Source organism: Cervus canadensis, chromosome 12 (genome assembly GCF_019320065.1).
Source record: "Cervus canadensis isolate Bull #8, Minnesota chromosome 12, ASM1932006v1, whole genome shotgun sequence".
NCBI lineage: Eukaryota > Metazoa > Chordata > Mammalia > Artiodactyla > Cervidae > Cervus > Cervus canadensis.
The window spans coordinates 154,170-174,709 of NC_057397.1; the positions used below are offsets into that span (position 1 = coordinate 154,170).

A 20,540-nucleotide genomic window follows, 5' to 3' on the forward strand; every position below is an offset into this window, starting at 1 on the left:
GAAAGTCTGATTCAATGAAAAGTGTTAGTCGCTCAGTTGTGTCTGACTCTTTTGCAACTCCATGGACTGTAGTTTGCCAGGCTTCTCTATCCGTGGGACTTCCCAGGAAAGAATACTGGAGTGGGTGGCCATTTCCTTCTCCAGGGGAATCTTCCCAACCCACAGGTCAAACCTGGGTCTCCTGCGTTGCAGGCAGATTCTTTACCATCTGAGCCACCAGGGAAGCCAGTGTAAGGTCAGTGATTCTGAGTTTGAATGATCATTCCAGGTGATTCTGATGCCAGGGGTTCCCAGGCCACACTGAGAAAAGCTTTTGCATCTGGCCTGGGGTGGAGTTGGGGGCGGGGCGTGAGTGGGAAGGGGGGCACCAAGGTATAGGGACATGAAAGGATCCAGCAGGAGTAACCTGGCTTCTTCGCCATCCAGCCATTCTTCTCATCTCAGATTATGATAGGTAGAAAACCTTTGTAGAGAGGCGAGTTTCAGGGCTGGGGGGTTCTCTGCCCAGACCTTGGGCCCTGCTGAACGCTGACTTCCATTTGGGGCCAACTGGACAGGCTGTGTATCTCCTGAACTCTCACCCATGGATGCTCTGAAGACCCAAGGGAGGCTTGGAACTATCATCAACTACAGGGCCAGATAGAGGGCTAGGAATGGTAAAAATCCATGAGCAGCGGGAGAGGTAATGGTGGTCTTGGCAATTTGACCGGGAAGGCCTCACTGAGAAGGGACTTTTGAACAGAGACTTAAACGGTTATAAGATGGGAAGTGGACAGAACAGCCACTGTGGGGTGGGAGGGGGGGGGGGAGTCCAGGCAGAGGAATAAGGAAGTGCAAAGACTCTAAAGAAAGAAATACTTGGCATGAAAGCAGAAGGAACAAGTGTGAGAATTCATCAGAGTGAGGATATGTTGGTGCAGTCTACGCTTAGTCATTCTTAAGACGTGGTTTGGACTTGAAGTAGAATTGGCGGCTATGGAAGGGCTTGAGTTCAAGAGTGAAATAAAAAAATCGCTGCATCTTTTAAGAAGATGCCTGTGGTTGCTATGTTGACAACAGACACAGTAAGGGCCAAAGTATAAAGCCTGGTTGGGAGAGGATTACAGGGATGCAGGTGAGAGGTGATGGTCACTGGGCCAGAATTCAGCACAGAAGCTGATACAAAGAGAGCAGATCAGAACCCGTGTGTCCCAGACGAGGACTTGAACCTGTGGTCTTTTAACTGAGACCACACGTCTGGCCTCAGGACTCAATGAAGCTCAGGTTCTTGGTGAAGAATTCAGGGAGAAACAAATGACAGGTAAGACGTGGATTTATTAGGAGAGAAGCATGCTCCACACACAGAGTGTGGGCCATCTCATAAGTCGGTGGGTAATTTCGTAGGCTAATGAGTGGGAGAAGTAGTCCAACTGTTTGGGGGGAAAGGGTGGGGATTTCCAGAAACTGTCCACCGTCCACTGGTTGACCTTTTATGGTTGGACTTAGCACTGTCATGGCCCCTGTGGGTGTGTCATTTAGCTTGCTGCTCCGCTGCAAGGAGCATATACTGAGGCTAGCGGCAGTCTCTTCCACCTCCTTGGACCTCGTTGGTTCTAACTGGCCATGTCATGTCCTATGGCTATGTCATTCTTTTAACAGTTGTGCCCTGCCCTCTTCCCTCCTGTTTCAGACCCAGGTCTACTGTGAAGGCAGAACCAACAGTGACAAAGAAAGGGGTTTGACTAAGTGCCCACCCTGGCTTCTTAAATGTGACACTCGGAAAGAATCGGGAAATGCAACGTATACATCAGAAAGGTAATTCCAAGATGGATTGTTTGGGCAATCCTGGCAAAGGAGTGAAGTGAGCACAGGACATTAAGGAAAAGTAGATTGAAGAGGCAAGAAGGCGAGATGGAGGAACCATGAATCCCAGCAAACAGAGGGGAGCCAGCTGAAAACTCAGCACAAACTACACACACACCTGTCCACAAATGTGATTTCTGTGCATTTGTGAGGACATGCTTGTCCTCTATCTTCTTTACTTCGCCAGTCTTAAAATGGGCATTGTCTGTCTCCCCCACAGTAAAGGTAAGCATTTGGAATCAGGCACTCTGTCTTACTAACCTCTGAACCCCTGACACTGGAGTCCAGACAGTATGTAGGAAAATGTAGACCCAGAGACTAGAAATTGCAGCTGGCTGCTGACTGAGTAGGTCAGTGAGGGAGGGCTTTGAGAAGCTCAGGTTGCCCTGGAAAAGAAAGGGAAGAGAGAATGTGCGACAGAACAGAAACCAAGAAGCGAAATGGCAGAAATATGCAAGCCCTTGACCAGGAGAGCAGAAACAGGAATGGAGAGACAGAGACACAGGCGTGAGTCAGGGGGAGGAAGGCGGTGCTGAGAGGAAAGACCTACATGAAAACCTCTGAAAAGGCTTAGCTGAAAAGATGCCTAGTGGAGACTTGTCAAGAAACTAACCTGTGTTGTACAATGCCCCTACCCCACCTCGCCCCCCTCTGAAATCTTCATTAAATCAGCATTGCTTACTCTTGGCCCTTCCTTGCTGATCCAGGATTGCATTTTACATACAGCACACTTGAGATAAAATGTAAGCCAGGTGTGTTATTACAGTCACAATGACTAATAAATGCATAAATACAAGACCTGTTCAGCCAGTTCTCTTTGTGCCAGGGAAAGAGCACCACTTCCCAGGATCTCTGTCCAGTCTGCTCCAAGACAGCGTAGTACATACAGAACCAAGCACTGCCTGATTCTACTCCACAGACTTTTGGCTGATAAGGAATTAAGAAGGTAAGATTCCATGATCCAGAATTCACCTAGTCTCCTGGAAGAAAAGAGAGCCAGTCGTATGCTTGTTTTTCTAGGATTTTGCATTGGAAATTCAGTCAGAGACTTACTGGTGGAGAGAAAACAGTGAGTAGAGTCACGTGTATCTACTCTCTGAAGTTTGTCAAACTCTGCTTGACATCAGAAGGTCTGAAGGGACCCTACTCAACTGGAATCTTTTCTACAAGGCAAAACAATACACAGCCTGGTAAGTTCTAACTGGAGACTCAGGGGATGAACAAGAAGAGGAGAGATTACACTCTGGCCAGAGACAGAAATGTTCAGGGTAGATTTGTGAAATGAACAGAGGTGCATTTGTTTGGGTTTTTCAGACGGTAAGGAATCCTCCTGCAATGCAAGAGATGTGGGTTCGATTGCTGGGTCGGGAAGATCCCCTGGGGGAGGGCATGGCAACCCCCCTCCAGTATTCTTGCCTGGAGAATCCCATGGACAGAGGAACCTGGCAGGTTACAGTCCATGGGGTCGCAAAGAGTCGGACACGACTGAGTGACTCAGCACAGCACAATGTGACCCCCAGAGAAGGTACTGCTTCCTCCAAAGTTCCCATTAGTAAAAGAGAATTCCTGCTAACAATCTGCAAGCATGTAAGGCTCAGGGATGTATCTTTGATATATCTTTATCCAGGCCCAGGCTGAGAAAACCCTTTTTTGTTCTTGTGTCTCTCTGTTGTCCATTGAGGCCTTCCAGGGCCCACACTAGACAAAACTGAAAGTCACATCAGGGATTTTATTTGAATTGTTGAAAATTCTGTCTTTATTCAACACTCAATGAATGTGCAAAAAGTGAATTCTATATAACTGGAAAATCTTGTTCCTATTTCCCCAAGAGACAGCAATGAATTGCTCTCGCTCGATGTGGTCTGAAAAATGCACTTCACATTTTTGCCTACCCAACTATTAACTATTTATTCATATCTGCATCATTACTGGGCTTCCCTAGTGGCTGAGCAGTGAAGAATCTGCAGGAGGTTCAGCCTCTAGGTCAGGAAGATCCCCTGGAGGAGGGCATGGCAACCCACTCCAGTATTCTTGCCTGGAGAATTCCATGGACAGAGGAGCCTGGTGGGCTACAGTCCGTGGGGTCACAAAGAGTCAGACAAAGCTGAGCATGCATACACACATCCTTACTACACTGGCAGTACGTGGTAAGTGCTACACCAGGAAGTGGTAACTGGTTTCAGTTACACACAGATAATTCAAACACTTGGATCTCCAGGGCAGTTCTTGGCTCTGAGCTCCAATCTACATAACTGCCTGGGATTTACTTCCTTTTTGTGCTTTTTTATAAATCTGTTTAGTCCTCTTTTCAGATTTATTGAGCTATAAATGATAAAAATTCTATATACTTAAGGTTTATAACTTGATATTTTAATATACATATATACATTGTAAAATGGTCACCATAATAAAGCTAATAAACATACCCACCACCTCACATGGGCTTCCTTGGTGGCTCAGACAGTAAAGGATCTGCCTGCAATGCGGGAGATGTAAGAACCATGGGTTCGATGCCTGGATCAGGAAGATCCCCTGGAGAAGGGAATGGCACCCCACTCCAGTACTCTTGCCTGGAGAATTCCATGGACAGAGGAGCCCGGTGGGCTACAAGCCATGGGGCTACAAGCAAAGAGTCAAACACGACTGAGCACCTAATACTTTCTACTTTCACCACCTCACATACTCCCTGTTGTGCGCGTGTGATGAGAACACTTAAGATACGTCCTCAGCATATTTCAAGTATACAATACAATAGTGTTAACTATATAGTCACCATTCTATACATTAGATCTCCATGGTTTTTTTCATCTAGTATAACTGAAACTTTGAACACTTTGACCAATATCACTCCATTTCCCCCCTAAACCCCTGGACACCATCATACTCTCTGCTTCTTCCACAAGTTTAGCTATTTAAAATTTGCATACAAATAAGATTTTGTAGTATTTGCCCTTCTGTGTCTGGTTTAAGACCTAAATTCATCTCTTATCATGTCGATTCCTTTGGGGAAAAACATCAAGGATCTATCAGAGGTTGCCCCCTTTCTCCCAAATGAACTTTGTATCCCCCTCTACGCTCCCAGCATCATGACCTCCCTGTTTGAGCATACCAACAAGAATTTGGTCAAAGAGCTTGGAGGCAAAGACCTGAAGCCCATCCAAAACCCGCAGAGTGCCAACAAATTCTGTCTCCTGAGTTTACTGCGGCAGAAGAGGAGGATCCTCTCTCAGTTCTGGAAACAACCTGATATTCCAGTTGACTGCATCCTCACGGACATCCTGGAGCCAAGTTCTTCAGTCCCAGGTAGTGTCAACGAGGGGTGAAGGTGGTAAGGAGTAAAACACAAGGGCGCTCACAGTCGAGCACCCAAGAAACCCCTAAGACACCTGCGCAGGTAGATGCCAAACCAGCCTTGCCTCAAGGCACAGGGCAAGGAGCCAGGCTTCTTTGAGAATCTAACTAATTAGCTGGACCCAGACACATTTTAGCACACTGAATCCTTACAGCAGCCTCTGAAGTGGGGGTTAATAGCTCCATTTGCATAAGAATAAATTGAAATTTATCTCCCTGGTGGCTCAGGCGGTAAAAGCAGTTGCCTGCAATGCAGGAGACCCGGGTTCGATCCCTGGGTGGGGAAGATCCCCTGGAGAAGGAAATGGCAACCCACACCAGTACTCTTGCCATGGAAAATCTCATGGACGGAGGAGCCAGGTAGGCTACAGTCCATGGGGTCTCAAAGAGTTGGACAGGACTGAGCAACTTCACTTTCACTTTCAAATTGAAACTGAACAAAATACCTTGTTCAGTTACACACCTGGGAACTGGTAGAACTGGAATCCAAATCAGGTCTGCCTGGCTCTAAACCCCAAACATTTTCTGCTAGGTATGCTGCCCCATGGGGCTGACGCAGTGCCTGGAGAGATGACGCTCAGGCTCTCCTGGATCTGCGTGCAAGTGATATCATCCCTTCTTGGAATCAGGACATCATCCCTTGCTATCCAACCCCTGGAGAGATGTATTGCTTGTCCTCAGCAGTAATTTACATTTAAAACTTTAAATGATCAGCTGGTTTCTCCACTAAGATTTACATGATTAAGAGGGATGGGGTAGGGACTTCCCTGGTGGTCCAATGGTCAAGACTCTGCACTTCCACTGCAGAGAACTTGAGTTCAATCCCTGATGGGGAAAGTAAGATCCCATGGGGAGTGGCTAAGTAAATAAAAATTCACAAATATATATATATATATATATTTTTTTAAAGAGGGTTAGGATAAAAAGAGGACTCAGTTATTCTATTTCCCACACCAGCTGTTCCAGAGTGAATTCTTGGCTAAACCTAAGGTCATTTTTTTCTATCCCCAGAGCCTGTAGTGACAGGAAAATTCCTCTTCAGTGACAAAATGGTCCAGACGGAGGCAGCTGAGGTGGATGTGACTGCTGGGTTAGAAGTGAGTGCGTCGGGGAAGGCTTCCCAGTCCTATGAATGCTCCCTGGAGGTTCAGTCTGTTACCATCTCACCACGCGACTGGGAAGACCTCCAGGAGAGGTGAGGCCAGGGGAGAGGAAAAACGGGTCAGGGAGCCCCAAGGGCTCTCCTTGTGGGCAAGGAGGCATCCAGCAGAGCTTGTTGCTGAGGTTCAGAATGAAGAAAATGACATCCCATATCATGCTGCTCTTCTTAGATATTCATGCATTCATTCATTCACGCAACTAATAGTCATTATCTTACACACACTTACTAAAACAGTGGTTACCCATCACTGCGCTATTATGTGCTGGGCACTGAATAATACCAAGACATAAACATCTCTGCCCTGTCTTGAGAAACCTGTGTGTAGCTCAGGAAGCAACAGTTAGAACCGGACATGGGACAACAGACTGGTTCCAAACAGGAAAAGGAGCACGTCAAGGCTGTGTATTGTCACCCTGCTTATTTAACTTATATGCAGAGTACATCATGCGAAATGCTAGGCTGGATGAAGCACAAGCTGGAATCAAGATTGCAGGGAGAAATATCAATAACCTCAGATATGCAGATGACACCACCCTAATGGCAGAAAGTGAAGAAGAACTAAAGAGCCTCTTGATGAAAGAGCAGAGTGAAAAAGTTGGCTTAAAGCTCAACATTCAGAAAACTAAGATCATGGCATCCGGTCCCATCACTTAATGGCATATAGATGGGGAAACAGTGGCTGACTTTATTTTGGGGGCTCCAAAATCACCGCAGATGGTGATTGCAGCCATGAAATTAAAAGACGCTTACTCCTTGGAAGGGAAGTTATGACCAACCTAGACAGAATATTAAAAAGCAGAGACATTACTTTGTCAACAGAGGTCCGTCTAGTCAAGGCTATGGTTTTTCCAGTAGTCATGTATGGATGTGAGAGTTGGACTATAAAGAAAGCTGAGCACTGAAGAATTGACGCTTTTGAACTGTGGTGTTGTAGAAGACTCTTGCGAGTCTGTTGGACTGCATGAAGATCCAACCAATCCATCCTAAAGGAAATCAGTCCTGGGTGTTCATTGGAAGGACTGATGTTGAAGCTGAAACTCCAATACTTTGGCCACCTGATGTGAAGAGTTGACTCATTGGAAAAGACCCTGATGCTGGGAAAGATTGAAGGCAAGAGGAGAAGGGGACAACAGAAGATGAGATGGTTAGATGGCATCACCGACTCAATGGACATGAGTTTGGGTAAACTCCGGGAGTTGGTGATGGACAGTGAGGCCTGGCATGCTGCGGTTCATGGGGTCACAAAGAGTCCGACACGACTGAGTGACTGAACTGAACTGAAAGCCACTTTTACTTAGGGTATACAGGCAAAGTACAGCGAGTGAGGAAATAATCAATAAAAAATAAATTAATAAAATATTAATTTAAAGGAGACAAAGACTCTGAGATTGTTTAAACTCTGCAAGTGTCCAGTGATTTAATTTACCTCCATGCATACAGGCAAAGATGGACAGCCAATGAATCTCTAAGAACTTAAGTCTTTACGCCTTTTAAAAACCGAGATGCCAGTTTAAATAGATTTTTATGAAGGCAACAAAGGTGGAAGCCCATGTTAAGGAAGCAACTAGAAACTCAACAGAAGTTACTCTGACAGGGCATTGCCCAATTTCTGTCTTCCTTGTGTCTTGCCAGCCCTTATTGGAAATAGCATCTGCAAAGACTGTCTTGCAGGAAAATATCTGGGTTTCTGGAGCTAAGAAAATAAAAACCATTTTTCTCCTTGATGAATAAAGAGAAAATTTCTAGAATAAACTGTATCAGCTAGTTTCAAGTAAGATAAGTAAAGTCTGAGATCAAAGCTTTAAATATAAAAAGGCAGTTAGATTTTTAATAAATGCGATGTGGAGGCTATAATGTGTTTCAGCTACAAAGGTAATCACAGTTTGTGATGAGGGCTCTGAATGTAAGACAGAAAGAAGTAACAGAGAATGCCTGGAGGGAGGGTAGTCAGTTTAGGTCTCTGAGGGGCTGAGTTGAGTTCAGACCTAAAGAATAAAAGAAGCAAGCAAGAGTGGGATGAAAGGGATCCAGAGGAGGGGTTAAAGGCAATGACGCAGGGCAGAGGTGGGTATTGTCGAGATGTTGGAGGGGGGAGACTGCAGCTTAGCCAACCAAGATGAAGGTAATGGAAAATGAGGCTCAGGAAATGAGTAGATATCAGATAACACAGCCCTTAGACACCAGATAAGCAGCTTGAGAGCAGAGAGAAAAAAGCTGACTTGAAATTCAACATTAAAAAAAACCAAAACTAAGATCATGGCATCCGATCCTATCACTTCATGGCAAAAAGAAGGGAGAAAAGTAGAATCGGTGACAGATTCTATTTTCTTGGGCTCCAAAATCACTGAGGACAGTGACTGTAGCCATGAAATTAAAAGATGACTGCTTCTTAGAAGGAAAGCTATGACAAACCTAGACAGTGTATTAGGTGTAAAAAGCAGAGACATCACTTTGCCGACAACGATTCATCTAGTCAAAGCTATGGTTTTTCCAGTAGTCACATATGGATCTAAGAGTTGGACCATAAAGAAGGTTGAGTGCCGAAGAATTGATGCTTTTGAATTGTCGTGCTAGAGAAGACACATGAGAGTCTCTACAACTACAAGGAGACCAAACCAGTCAATCCTAAAGGAAATCAACCATGAATATTCATCAGAAGGACTCTTGCTGAAGCTCCAACACTTTGACCACCTGATGTGAAGAGCCAGCTCATTGGAAAAGACCCTGATGCTGGGAAAGATTGAAGGCAGAGGAGAAGGGGGCGGCAGAGGATGAGATGGTTAGACAGCATCACCGACTCAATGGACAAGAATTTGAGCAAACTCTGGGAGACAGCAGAGGACAGAAGAGCCTGGCATGCTGCAGATCATGGGATCTCAAAGAGTCAGACATGATTTAGCAACTGAAAAATAAGTGACTTGAAATTCACTCCAAGGGCAATGGGAAAGCTCAGCCCTGGATCCTCAGTGACCCCCTCCACTGAAAAGCAATCTAAGAGTTTCTCAGGCTTTCACACAGCTGTTATCCAGGGCACCAATCCCAGCAGGGACCTTGAGTGGAATCAGAGATGAGTCTCAGAAATGAAATGGAGATGAAATTTGTCTTCAGGACTTCACACCACTCACATCTCCCACTCAAACTTACATCTTCAAGCCAGTCCTACCCACCTACCAAGGATGTTTAATCCATAAACACTCACCTATAATAGTCAAGAAAAAAAATCATCCAAAATCCTCCCAGTGTCATCATACTTTATCTGTATGCTCCACATCCCACCCTGATTATGTGTCTGGACAAGGATGGGTGTGGAGGTCCCCAGGTTTGACAGCAGGATCTCCTAAGGACTGTTCTCTACCATCTAGACTTATCTACTTCTGGATCTTCTGGTCAGAGGCCCTAGAGCTGGAGAACTATAAACTGCCCTCTAAAAGAACTAACATAATTTTGGAAAAGCCTTAAGAAGATGGCTTGCATACTCTCACACCCATCCCTCCATAAGTGAAGGGGGCCTCTCCATCATGCATACCAGGGACATCCTTCTTAGCCTATAAGCCAGTACCTTGCCACCATTTAGGGCTCCACACAGACTCTGCACCCTTCAGGTCCTAAGGAGAGGAGTAACCTGAGAAGCCATCTCCTTCGCACTCTGACCCTCCTCCTCCTTTATGCCCCCTAGGAAAGTGTTGGATCAAGAGCCGCCATTTCGGAAGGAGTGCCGGACCAGAGGGGACAACCTGTATGTGGTGACAGAGGTTGTGCAACTGATCAACACAACCGTCTTGCAGGACAGCAGCAGTGTGAAAGGCACGGGCAAATTATCTATCCCTTGGAGTTTTTATGTCAAGGTATTGTGTTGTCCTGAAGTGGGACAGCCAGCCCAGCGTCCCTTTCCAGGGACTCTGGACCCTCTTAGGACCTGGTTTCAGGGGGTGGGGTGAGTGGGGTCATTACTCCCACTTCTCATGTGCTGAGGAAGCCTGACCCCTGACCGGAGAGTCTGTCTAACATCCTCTCTTAATTTCAGTACATGGGATTATTCCATATTGATAAAATGGGCAATAGATTTAATTATTTGAGATTATATTTTGCTTTGGGCAAATGATAGATCCTTGAAATTACTAAAGTGTAGTTGCTGTACTACATTCTTGTGTGGTTTGCTAGAGGAAACAAGAAATTGTTGTTTAGTTGCTAACTCATGTCCAGCTCTGAGACCCATGGACTGTAGCCCGCCAGGCTCCTCTGTCCATAAGATGACTCAGGCAAGAATACTGGAGTGGGTCACCATTTCCTTCTCCAGGGGATCTTCCCAATCCAGTCAGGGATCGAATTTGTGTTTCTTGCATTGCAGGTGGGTTCTGAACCACCTGAGGAGCCCAAGGAATCATTAACACAAAACAAAACTTTGGCAGTTAAAACACCCTAAATACTGTGATACCTGAAGCAGAAAGTTTATAGATTCAGATTTAAATACATTCAAGCACATGTGATGTATACAACGCACTCACGATGGCCAATTATAATCTTTTAAATTGATTTAAACAATATATTAAAGTATATGCAATATCAGCTAAGATTCACGGAGATAAAGAAATTTTGTGTTATAACATGTTTTCTATGCAACATACTTTGTGTAAGTTGTCCTCATTTAAGAGATTTAGGAACTAAAAAGTGGGGAAAAATAGCCTGAAATATGAACTAACTTTCCCCAAATTGGTTAACTTGTCCTAGGGGAGGCCAGATTCCACCTGCATGATTTGATTCCAAAGAAACCTGAAATAAATAAAACATGACTCCAGTCTGAAGGACATTTTGATGTTCAGCTTTGGGTTTCCATCTGCTTGGGCTGGGCATCTGGACTTCGCGAGAACAGGAGGAGAAAATCCAGTATCCTTTCACGTAGGACGACTGCTCGCAGCGTCCAGCAAGGTTCCGATATCAGCTCCCGGGCTGAGGTGTTGTGAAAACAGCTTGCTTCTCACCCTGGTTCACGGCCGCCTCAGTTTTGCCTGGTACCCCTGTGTTTCAATACGTCAGAGCTCCCCGTGGCACTGGTCTACACTGGATTCTCTCAGCAACTGGAGGGTAGGAGGCATCCTGGGGGGTCAAAGCACAGAGCTGATTCTGGAGAGCCAGTGACTCATGAGGTTGCCTGAGGACACTGTGTGTGTTTCTGGGGAACAGTTCCCAGATCCAAAATAATTAAAATAATAGCATCTACAAAGAGCTTACGATGACACATTTTTTTTTTTTTACTGGCGTGTAATGGCTTTACAATGCTGTTAGTTTCTGCTGTACAATGAAGTGGAGCGCCCATACGTACACGTATATCCCCTGCCTCATGAACCTCCCTCCCAGCCCCCCACCATCCCACTCATCTAGATCATATGATGATATATGTTAATCGTCGTTCGGGTCTCCTAGAATACAGGAATAACTCCATGTGACGGTTAGTGTCATGTGTTAGCTTGACTGGTCCACAGGGCGCCCATATACGTGCAATAAAAGCATGACATTGAGAGACGTGAAGGTAAATACTGGACCAAAGAAGAAAAAAAAAACGGGTAACTGGAAATCAGGACCAGGATGGGGAATGGGAGGGCAGGAGGCTGCTGGGTCCTGGCTCGTGAGCTTCTAGAAACTCATGCACACATGACCGTGTTGCCTGGCTTCTCCACCCAGAGCACAGGAGACAGATCGGGTCTGAAAGTGAGACAGAGGACGCTGACTCTGCCCCAGGGCACCGTGATGGCCTATAAGAGGAAGCAGCTGGTGTTCCAGGAGAATGGTCGAGGTGAGCAGAGCCTGAAAGGGGTAGGGGGAGTGGGAGACCACCCAGAGGCCACCCTGGCTTCCCTCCCTGCTGGGGGAGGGGAGGAGCACAATTTCTCAGCCTCCCACAGCCACCTCCAAGCCCGCAGGACCAAACCATGGCCACACGGAGACCAAACACAGTGTCCCACGCGGAGATGGACACAAGGAGGGGCCGACGTGGGGTGTCCTTAGCACCAGGCAAAGAGCAGCCCTGATCCCGACTGTGTCTATGCATTCAAGGCCCTGCCGCTCTCGGCAGCTCACCTGGGGGAGCCACAGAGCCCCGTAAGCCCAGGTAAAGCTCATAAGACAGTGGATCGTCATAAACAGAACTGCAGATGTAAGGCCATTTCCTCCTCCAGGGGGTCTTCCCAACCCAGGGATCGAACCCGGGTCTCCCGCACTACAGGCAGATTCTCTACCATCTGAGCGACCAGGGAAGCTCCAACAACAGAACACAGGAATTTATCTGTTAATATGTCTTTCCCTCACTAGCCTCAGAATGCACAGCCCCCAATACACACACCCTCGCTTTGGGTTCTGACTTCACATCAGTGAACCAGTGTCATCAAAGAGCAACCACATACCCAGGAGGAATGGTGAGCACTGGGAACACAGCTCAGCGTCCTTGGCGTCCCCTCTCTCCCCTCCCAAATGCTGACCCAGCTAGAGGCCGTCCTGACACAGCTGAGGTCCAAGGGGAGAAGATGCCCTCAATACACACACACACACACACACACACACACAGGCCGTCCTGACACAGCCTGAGAGGATGCCCTCAACACTTGCACACGCACACACATGCACACACACCTATAGCACCCTCTCTGTAACATCTCATCAAGGCCAGGTCCTGGCATCACTTGCCACCTGTCAATAGCAGTAGAAAAGAACTGAGCTCTCCAGTCTCATGGGGTCAGAGGACCTCAGCTTCTGGGAAAGGGCCAGTTCTACTGAGAGTAGAGACAAAGATGGGATCCACGGCTAATTTAGAGAGAGACCAGAGACTGTGCAGAGGGCATCAGGAGACGGTAGTGTTATTAAAGAGTGTGGGGAATGACAAAGTGTTATTTATTTAGGAGGGGATGAGAAGGAGCCTCATTTTCAAAAATATGTTTTCTAAGTGTTCAGTTCAGTCGCTCTGTCGTGTCCGACTCTTTGCAACCCCATGAACCGCAGCACACCAGGCCTCCCTGTCCATCACCAACTCCCGGAGTCCACCCAAACCCATGTCCATTGAGTCAATGATGCCGTCCAACCATCTCATCCTCTGTCGTCCCCTTCTCCTCCTGCCCTCAATCTTTCCCAGGATCAGGGTCTGCTCAAATGAGTCAGCTCTTCCCATCAGGTGGCCAAAGTATTGGAGTTTCAGCTTCAACATCAGTCCTTCCAATGAACACCCAGGACTAATCCCCTTTAGGATGGACTAATTGGATCTCCTTGCAGTCCAAGGGTCTCTCAAGAGTCTTCTCCAACACCACAGTTCAAAAGCATCAATTCTCCACCACTCAGCTTTCTTTATAGTCCAACGCTCATATCCATATATTAATACTGGAAAAACCATAGCCTTGACTAGATGGACCTTTGTTGACAATGTCTCTGCTTTTTAATATGCTGTCTAGGTTGGTCATAACTTTCCTTCCAAGGAGTTAGCATCTTTTAATTTCATGGCTGCAATCACCATCTGCGGTGAATTTGGAGCCCCCGAAAATAAAGTCAGCCACTGTTTCCACTGTTTCCCCATCTATTTGCTATGAAGTGATGGGACCAGATGTCATGATCTTAGTTTTCTGAATGTTGAGCTTTAAGCCATCTTTTTCACTCTCCTCTTTCACCTTCATCAAGAGGGTCTTTAGTTCTTCTTCACTTTCTGCCATTAGGGTGGTGTCATCTGCATATCTGAGGTTACTGATATTTCTCCCGGCAATCTTTAATTCCAAGCTTGTGCTTCCTCCAGCCCAGTGTTTTCATGATGTACTCTGCATATAAGTTAAATAAGCAGGGTGACAAATACAGCCTTGACATACTCCTTTTCCTGTTTGGAACCAGTCTGTTGTTCCATGTCCAGTTCAACTGTTTTTCCTGAACCTACATTGCAGAATTCAAGAGGCAGGTCAGGTGGTCTGGTATTCCCATCTCTTGAAGAATTTTCCACAGTTTATTGTGATCCACACAGTCAAAGGCTTTGGCATAGTCAATAAAGCGAAGAAGAATGTTCTTCTGGAATTCTCTTGCTTTTTCTATTGATCCAGCGATGTTGGCAATTTGATCTCTGGTTCCTCTGCCTTTTCTAAAACCAGCTTGAACATCTGGAAGTTTCAATGTTACTGTTGAAGCCTGGCTTGGAGAATTTTGAGCATTACTTTAACAGCATGTGAGATGAGTGCAATTGTGAGGTAGTTTGAGCATTCTTTGGGATTGCCTTTCTTTGGGATTGGAATGAAAACGGACCTTTTCCAGTCCTGTGGCCACTGCTGAGTTTTCCAAATTTGCTGGCATATTGAGTGCAGCACTTTCACAGCATCATCTTTCAGGATTTGAAATAGCTTAACTGGAATTCCATCACCTCCACTAGCTTTGTTCATAGTCATGCTTTCTAAGGCCCACTTGACTTCACATTCCAGGATGTCTGGCTCTAGGTGAGTGATCACACCATCGTGATTATCTGGGTCGTGAAGATCTTTTTTGTACAGTTCTTCTGTGTATTCTTGCCACGTCTTCTTAATATCTTCTGCTTCTGTTAGGTCCACACCAGTTCTGTCCTTTATTGAGCCCATCTTTGCATAAAATATTCCCTTAGTATCTCTAATTTTCTTGAAGAGATCTCTAGGTGTTAGCCAGTGGGAACCGAAGACAGCGGGACTCAGGAGAAAGAGCATCCCCACAGCCCTGCCTGCAAGTCGTGCCTTACCAGGAAGGGGTGTGCGGGGCCTCTCTGCACCATTCAGGCCGGAGGGTGAAGGGAAAGGGCTGTGGGTGCAGGCGTGTGAAAGGATCCAGCAGGAATAACCTGGGCACTCCTGACCTGGCTTCTTCCCCTTGCAGCCATTCTTCTCATCTCACATGATGACAAGCGGAAAACCTTCCCAGAAGATGAGTTCCTGTGTTGCGCAGTGTCTCTGCCTAGACCTCAGTTTCAAGGTTACAGCAGCCCCACAAGGCACTCAGTGCTACAGGGAATACTCCTCCAGCAAGGTCCTCCACCACCTCCTAGTTCCTTCCCCTGCCCTTGACCCAGGCACAGGCCCCTTGGCCCCGGAGACAGCCACTTTCTCTTCTGAATCCTGAAGTAGAGTCCTGGGGGTGGGTGGGGGAGGGAGGGAGGTACTTGCCAAGGCTCCCTGTCTTCAGGCAGCGTGTCAGCTGAGAGATGAGAAATAAGGGGGAACAGGGAGGAGTTAGAGAGGCTAGGAGGAGGAGGGACAGGAGACGGGAGGGGTGAAAAAGCGCCTAAGAGAGCATGTCTGTTTCTCCTTCCAGGGAAACTGCAGGAGCTGCAGATGTCACCAGGTAAGCGAGTCATTTCAGAGCCAGGAAAGTGGGATTGGACCCCTCCACCAGGAATAACCTGGGCTCTCCTGACCTGCCTTCTTCCCCATCCAGAAATTCTTTCCATCTCAGATGATGACAAGCAGAAAGCCTTTTCAGAACTTGAGTTCCTCAGCAGGGCAGGTTCTCTGCCAAGCCCCCAGGCCCTGCTGAGCCCTGACCGTCTCTGGATGCTAATAAAAGCGGTGCAAACTGCTTAGCCCAGGTGTTAGTCTGCAAGGCAGACCCAGAGGAAAACTACCCTGCTTCCTCCATAGCCTGCTATCTTTTCTGTCTTTCAGAAGCCATAGACCTTTGTGGCCACAGAGAAAGCCAGTTTTCTCCTTTGAATACCAGGACAGGTAATGAAGGTGTGTGTTTGTGTGCATGTTTTGGGGGAGGAGAGGTTAACACGTGGCGAATGAGCCCTTCTGCTTATCTCTCCGGAGAAATGGCAGATGCGATCAGCGATGGGTGAGTGGGTGATCTTACAGCCAGGAAAGTGGGCTCCGATTCCTTCCCAAAGCCTCCCGTCACAACCCAAGTCCCATGTGCTCGCCTTTGCTGTCCTTACCCATGGCGCTGGCTCTGGTGCCCTGGGCAAGGGGAAGGGATGGACAGAAAGTGGGGAGTTCGGGGAAGTAGGCAGAAGTTCAGAGAAACCGAGTGTCCTCACAGACTAACTCTTGGATGGGGAATTTAATTTCCCTTCTAAGCACCATAAGATGCCCCATCCTCACCCAATTGGTGAGTGTGTGTTTGCTGGGATTGGGGTGGGGTCCTAATGGCAAATACACGTCTGGAGAGAAGAGCAGATGGCCCTGCCTTTGCCACCACTGCCCTGGGGCCTGGCCCTAGTTTCTGTGGAATGGGAAGGGTCTGGGAGGGCCAAGGAGGTGGAGGGGGGGGGCTGGAATGGGGGAGGAAGAGGTTAAACAAAAGGGAGGAGGTGTTAGGAGGGCAGGACCCTCCAAAACGTCTCAAGAGTAAACCTGGGGGATGAGAAAGCGAGATGACCCCTTGTGACTCTTTCCAGGAAGAACACAGGAACCCATTTGCCGAGGTCAGTATTTATGAAGAAACCTGGGGCTTCCTGGGTGGAAAACTGCAAAGCTAGGTACCCAAAAGGTGATGTGCTTGCAACTTACAAAACTGAGCTCCACTTCCCAGCTGATACTTTGTACAGCCCCACTCATTCATTCATTCATTCACGGATGCATGCATGCACACAACAAACCATTGCTGAAAACTATTTGAGCAACAGGCATTATTCTGAGCAGTGGGGATACAGCCATGGACCAAACAGAAATTCCTGCCTCAGTGGACTGCTCCCTCTTAGCAGACCATCTGGAGGCCACCTGAAGTCTCCTAGGAGAAGGAGAGAACCCCCAACACCATGCCTTGGTTGTGTCTGTGGTCACAGATGATACAGGCAGTTACACGATGAGATGGATAATCTATGCATGTCAGGTGCTACCCACCCCCCAAGCATTTTACTTAGTAAACTCATGTAATCCACATAACATTCCACTCAATACATGTGGAAACTGGGCCCAGAGCACCTAGAATTCTCATCTCTAGAGCCCATCATGAGAATCCATATTGTTCTAGACATGACCCAGAACCGAGCGCTTGGTCATTTTCTTCCACTTCTTGTGATCTCTTTCCAGAATCTCCTTCTCGCCTCCCAGACTTCTACCCCTCTGCCTGCTACCCCCTGGCCCCTTCTCAGCACTAGGACTGCCCACCTTTCCAGCCTATTATGATAGCTTCATCCTCAGAGTTCAAACATGCCGTCCACAGAAATGCTATTGGTTGGCAGATAAATGGGATGGAGGTGCCCAGCTTATCACACCACAAACCTTCTAATCAAAGAATTGTCCCCCATTTTCGGGCTGATGTTGATGTTGAGGACAGATTTCAAGTCCCTACAAAATGAGGTTTCCAGGGAAATGGAGGCAGTGGCTGAGCTCCCCAGGGACATTCGAGATGCTCTTTTCCATACCATCCTGGCCAAGCTCAAGGACCAAGGGGCTCTGCAGGACTTCACAGACATGGTGAGAAGGGGGTCCCACTCTTCCTAAGGCCGATTAGAGTTGTGAAGGGGCAGGTTTAGGAGGTCGACGACAGATACCCAGGGAAGGAGGGCTGAGGAGGGGACCCCAGACACAGGCCCAGCAGTGACCAGGTCCAGGGTTTGCAGCCCACGTGCTGCAGCTGCTTGGAATCTCCTGGGGGAGGTGACGAGCCCTCCCCCTCCTACCTGAGTTAATCACTTGTAAACTCAAAAGATACTGGAAGAATTGCACCACAATATCTACTGCTATTACTATTATTGTTGTTGTTGTCTTAACTACTAATATGGGTCTCCTTTAGCTGGATGGGAACATTTGGATTCATACAGGCAGCTTCCTAAGTGAGATGCAGGAAAACTCAAGAAATGTGTGGCTTGAGTCAAGACACATCATTTACCTCCTTGAAGCCTTACTGGGTAAGAATGACTTGAGGGAAATGTGGGAACATCACAAATTTGGCCTCTAGACCCGAAAGGAAGGGATTAGATGCCATCTGCCACCTCTCTAATGGGGGCTTCCCACGTGGTGCTCGTGGTAAAGAACCTGCCTGCCAATGCAGGAGACATAAGAGATGTAGGTTCAAACCCTGGGTGGGGAAGATCTCCTGGAGGAGGGCATGGCAACCCCCTCCAGTATTCTTGTCTGGAGAATCCCATGGACAGAGGAGCAGAGAGGGCTACAGTCCATAGGGTCATAAAGAGTTGGATATGACTGAAGCAACTTAGCACACATGCACACACCTCTCTAAAATCTAATGACCTTCATCTCATATCATTCGTCTCTGCAAGGTCAGGAGGGCTCAGTGAGATAAATTTACCATAGGATATAGAACCAGCCCAGGACCTAGAAAGACCAGCCCAAGTCCATCCAACCTATCACTAGGTGTGGATGATTCCAGGCTCCAGTCTGGACTGTGTTACAGAGCATCCTGGAAACCATCCCAAGAGCAGGAGGGAACTTGACCTTCACACCTAACGGGTTTTATTCCTCTGCCTCCGGGTTCCCCTCTCTTGGAGTCCCCTAGTTCACAGTGGGGCACTGACTCCTCACTGCTCTCTCTCCCCAAATGTCCCCTTGTCCCCAGTGCTGAGTGACATCCAACATGAGCTGCTGGCCTGGTCCATGGAGAAGAGGATCCTGCCCCAGCAGCAGGAGCTGGTGAGAAATCAACCCCCAGGGGCCAGCGCCCTGGGACGAGGGTGAGGGAACCGGGATAAGAATGATCCTGAGGAAAGAGAGGTGATGTAAGGTCCTGCTGGCACTGGGGACAGAGCCATGTGGCCGCTGGGAACTCCCTGGCTGCCTCTCCCTCTGGGGAGCAGGCCCAGGGGATGGGGTCCACCTCAGGAGGGTCTCCACCTCCATAGCAACCCCAGCAGGGGGTGCCCACAGTTCTAAAAGAGCCACACAGGAATGCACATGTGGGGGCTCATGCTTTTCTCATACGGTTACCATTTGCAAATTGTCTTCCTCCACATATATGTATACGTAAGTACATATGTGTACAGATGTATGCATATACACGCACACAGCACACAGATACACATGTACACATGTAATTGCAGATAACACTATTTAGCAAGGTCGATGTTAGTATCACCATTTGGCAGCTGAGGAACCAAAGCTCAACAATTTTCAGAAACATATCCAAGCTCACCCTGACCACAGGTCAAAATAGGATGAGAGTTCTGGGTCCCTTGACTCCATCGCTCTCCTTCTCCCATGACCCCGAGAGGCCCTGGCTCTCTGGATAGAAGGTCTTGATTCCCAACCTCAAAGGCTGGCCTGCAACAGCTGACCCTGTTTCCTCCAGGTGAAGAGCATCCTGGAGCCCAACTTCCTGCACCCCTGCAACAATCCCTTCACCCTGGATCCCAAGCTCCTCGCCTCGCTGGAGGAAGAGGGGTTGGCTGTCACCTTTGGCCTGCTGCAGGAGTGCGGTCTGAGTGTGGCACCCGACAACCCCAAGGGGACTTGGGACCTGGAGGCCAAGGAGCCTGTCTGCCCTGTACGGGTCCCTCTTGATGCTGCAGCAACTGGCCGAGGCCTGAGCCCTCGCTGGGGGCACTGAGTCCAGAGAGGCCTGGCTGCACCCCGGTCCAGCTGTGAGCGTCCTCTGTGCTCAGGGTACCTGGAGCCCCACCTTCTGCCACTCCAGTTTGGGTGGAGAGAGATCGATAAAGACCGTAGGGAACATTCTAGGGTGATGGAAATACTCTGTAACTCTGTATCTTGCTAAAGGTTTATGCGTTTGTCCAAACTCAACAAATAGTATCTAAAGATCTGAACATTTCATTGCATGTTAATTTTACTTCAAAGCAATGTACACAAAGATTGAACTCTCATGAATAAGCATTCTAAATTGCATTGGGTAAAGTGTACTGACATCTGTAACTTACTTGGAAATATATCAGAAAATAAGGTGAACTGATGGATGGATAGAGAGGCATGTGATCTAGGAAATGTGATAAATATTTAAAACAAGAGTTCTTTTTCATTCTGAAGTGTTCTTGTATGCCTGGAATTGTTTCAAACTTATAACTACCCCCCACCAACACACACACACACACTCACATAATTATACCTATGTGCCTGTCAGTCAGCCTGGGAGTTTTCAGACAGTGCCTTCTGAGCTGTGGGTTCAGTTCTTCCTTCATTTAAGGAAGATTCACTCATATCACTAAACACATTACACATTCTGTTTGTTGAATTCTCTATTTCTCAGTCACCAAATGTCCTTGTGCTGTGCCAAGTCCCCTCATTTGTGTCTG

The 20,540-nt window shown here is 47.4% G+C and overlaps 1 protein-coding gene across 1 annotated transcript; it reads left to right on the forward strand.

The window, feature by feature from the left end:
• The first annotated feature begins 1,705 nt into the window (after positions 1-1,705).
• GSDMC (gasdermin C) lies at positions 1,706-20,179 on the forward strand. The gene is given in 15 exon segments (XM_043483722.1): positions 1,706-1,794; positions 2,669-2,788; positions 2,863-3,032; positions 4,925-5,145; positions 6,205-6,388; positions 10,032-10,200; positions 12,035-12,146; positions 15,212-15,307; positions 15,647-15,676; positions 15,997-16,056; positions 17,612-17,751; positions 18,071-18,185; positions 18,854-18,927; positions 19,583-19,767; positions 19,769-20,179. Coding segments are annotated over 12 exon segments (1,434 nt in total). The 5' UTR covers positions 1,706-1,794; positions 2,669-2,788; positions 2,863-3,032; positions 4,925-4,928; the 3' UTR covers positions 19,821-20,179.
• Positions 20,180-20,540: the final 361 nt, after the last annotated feature.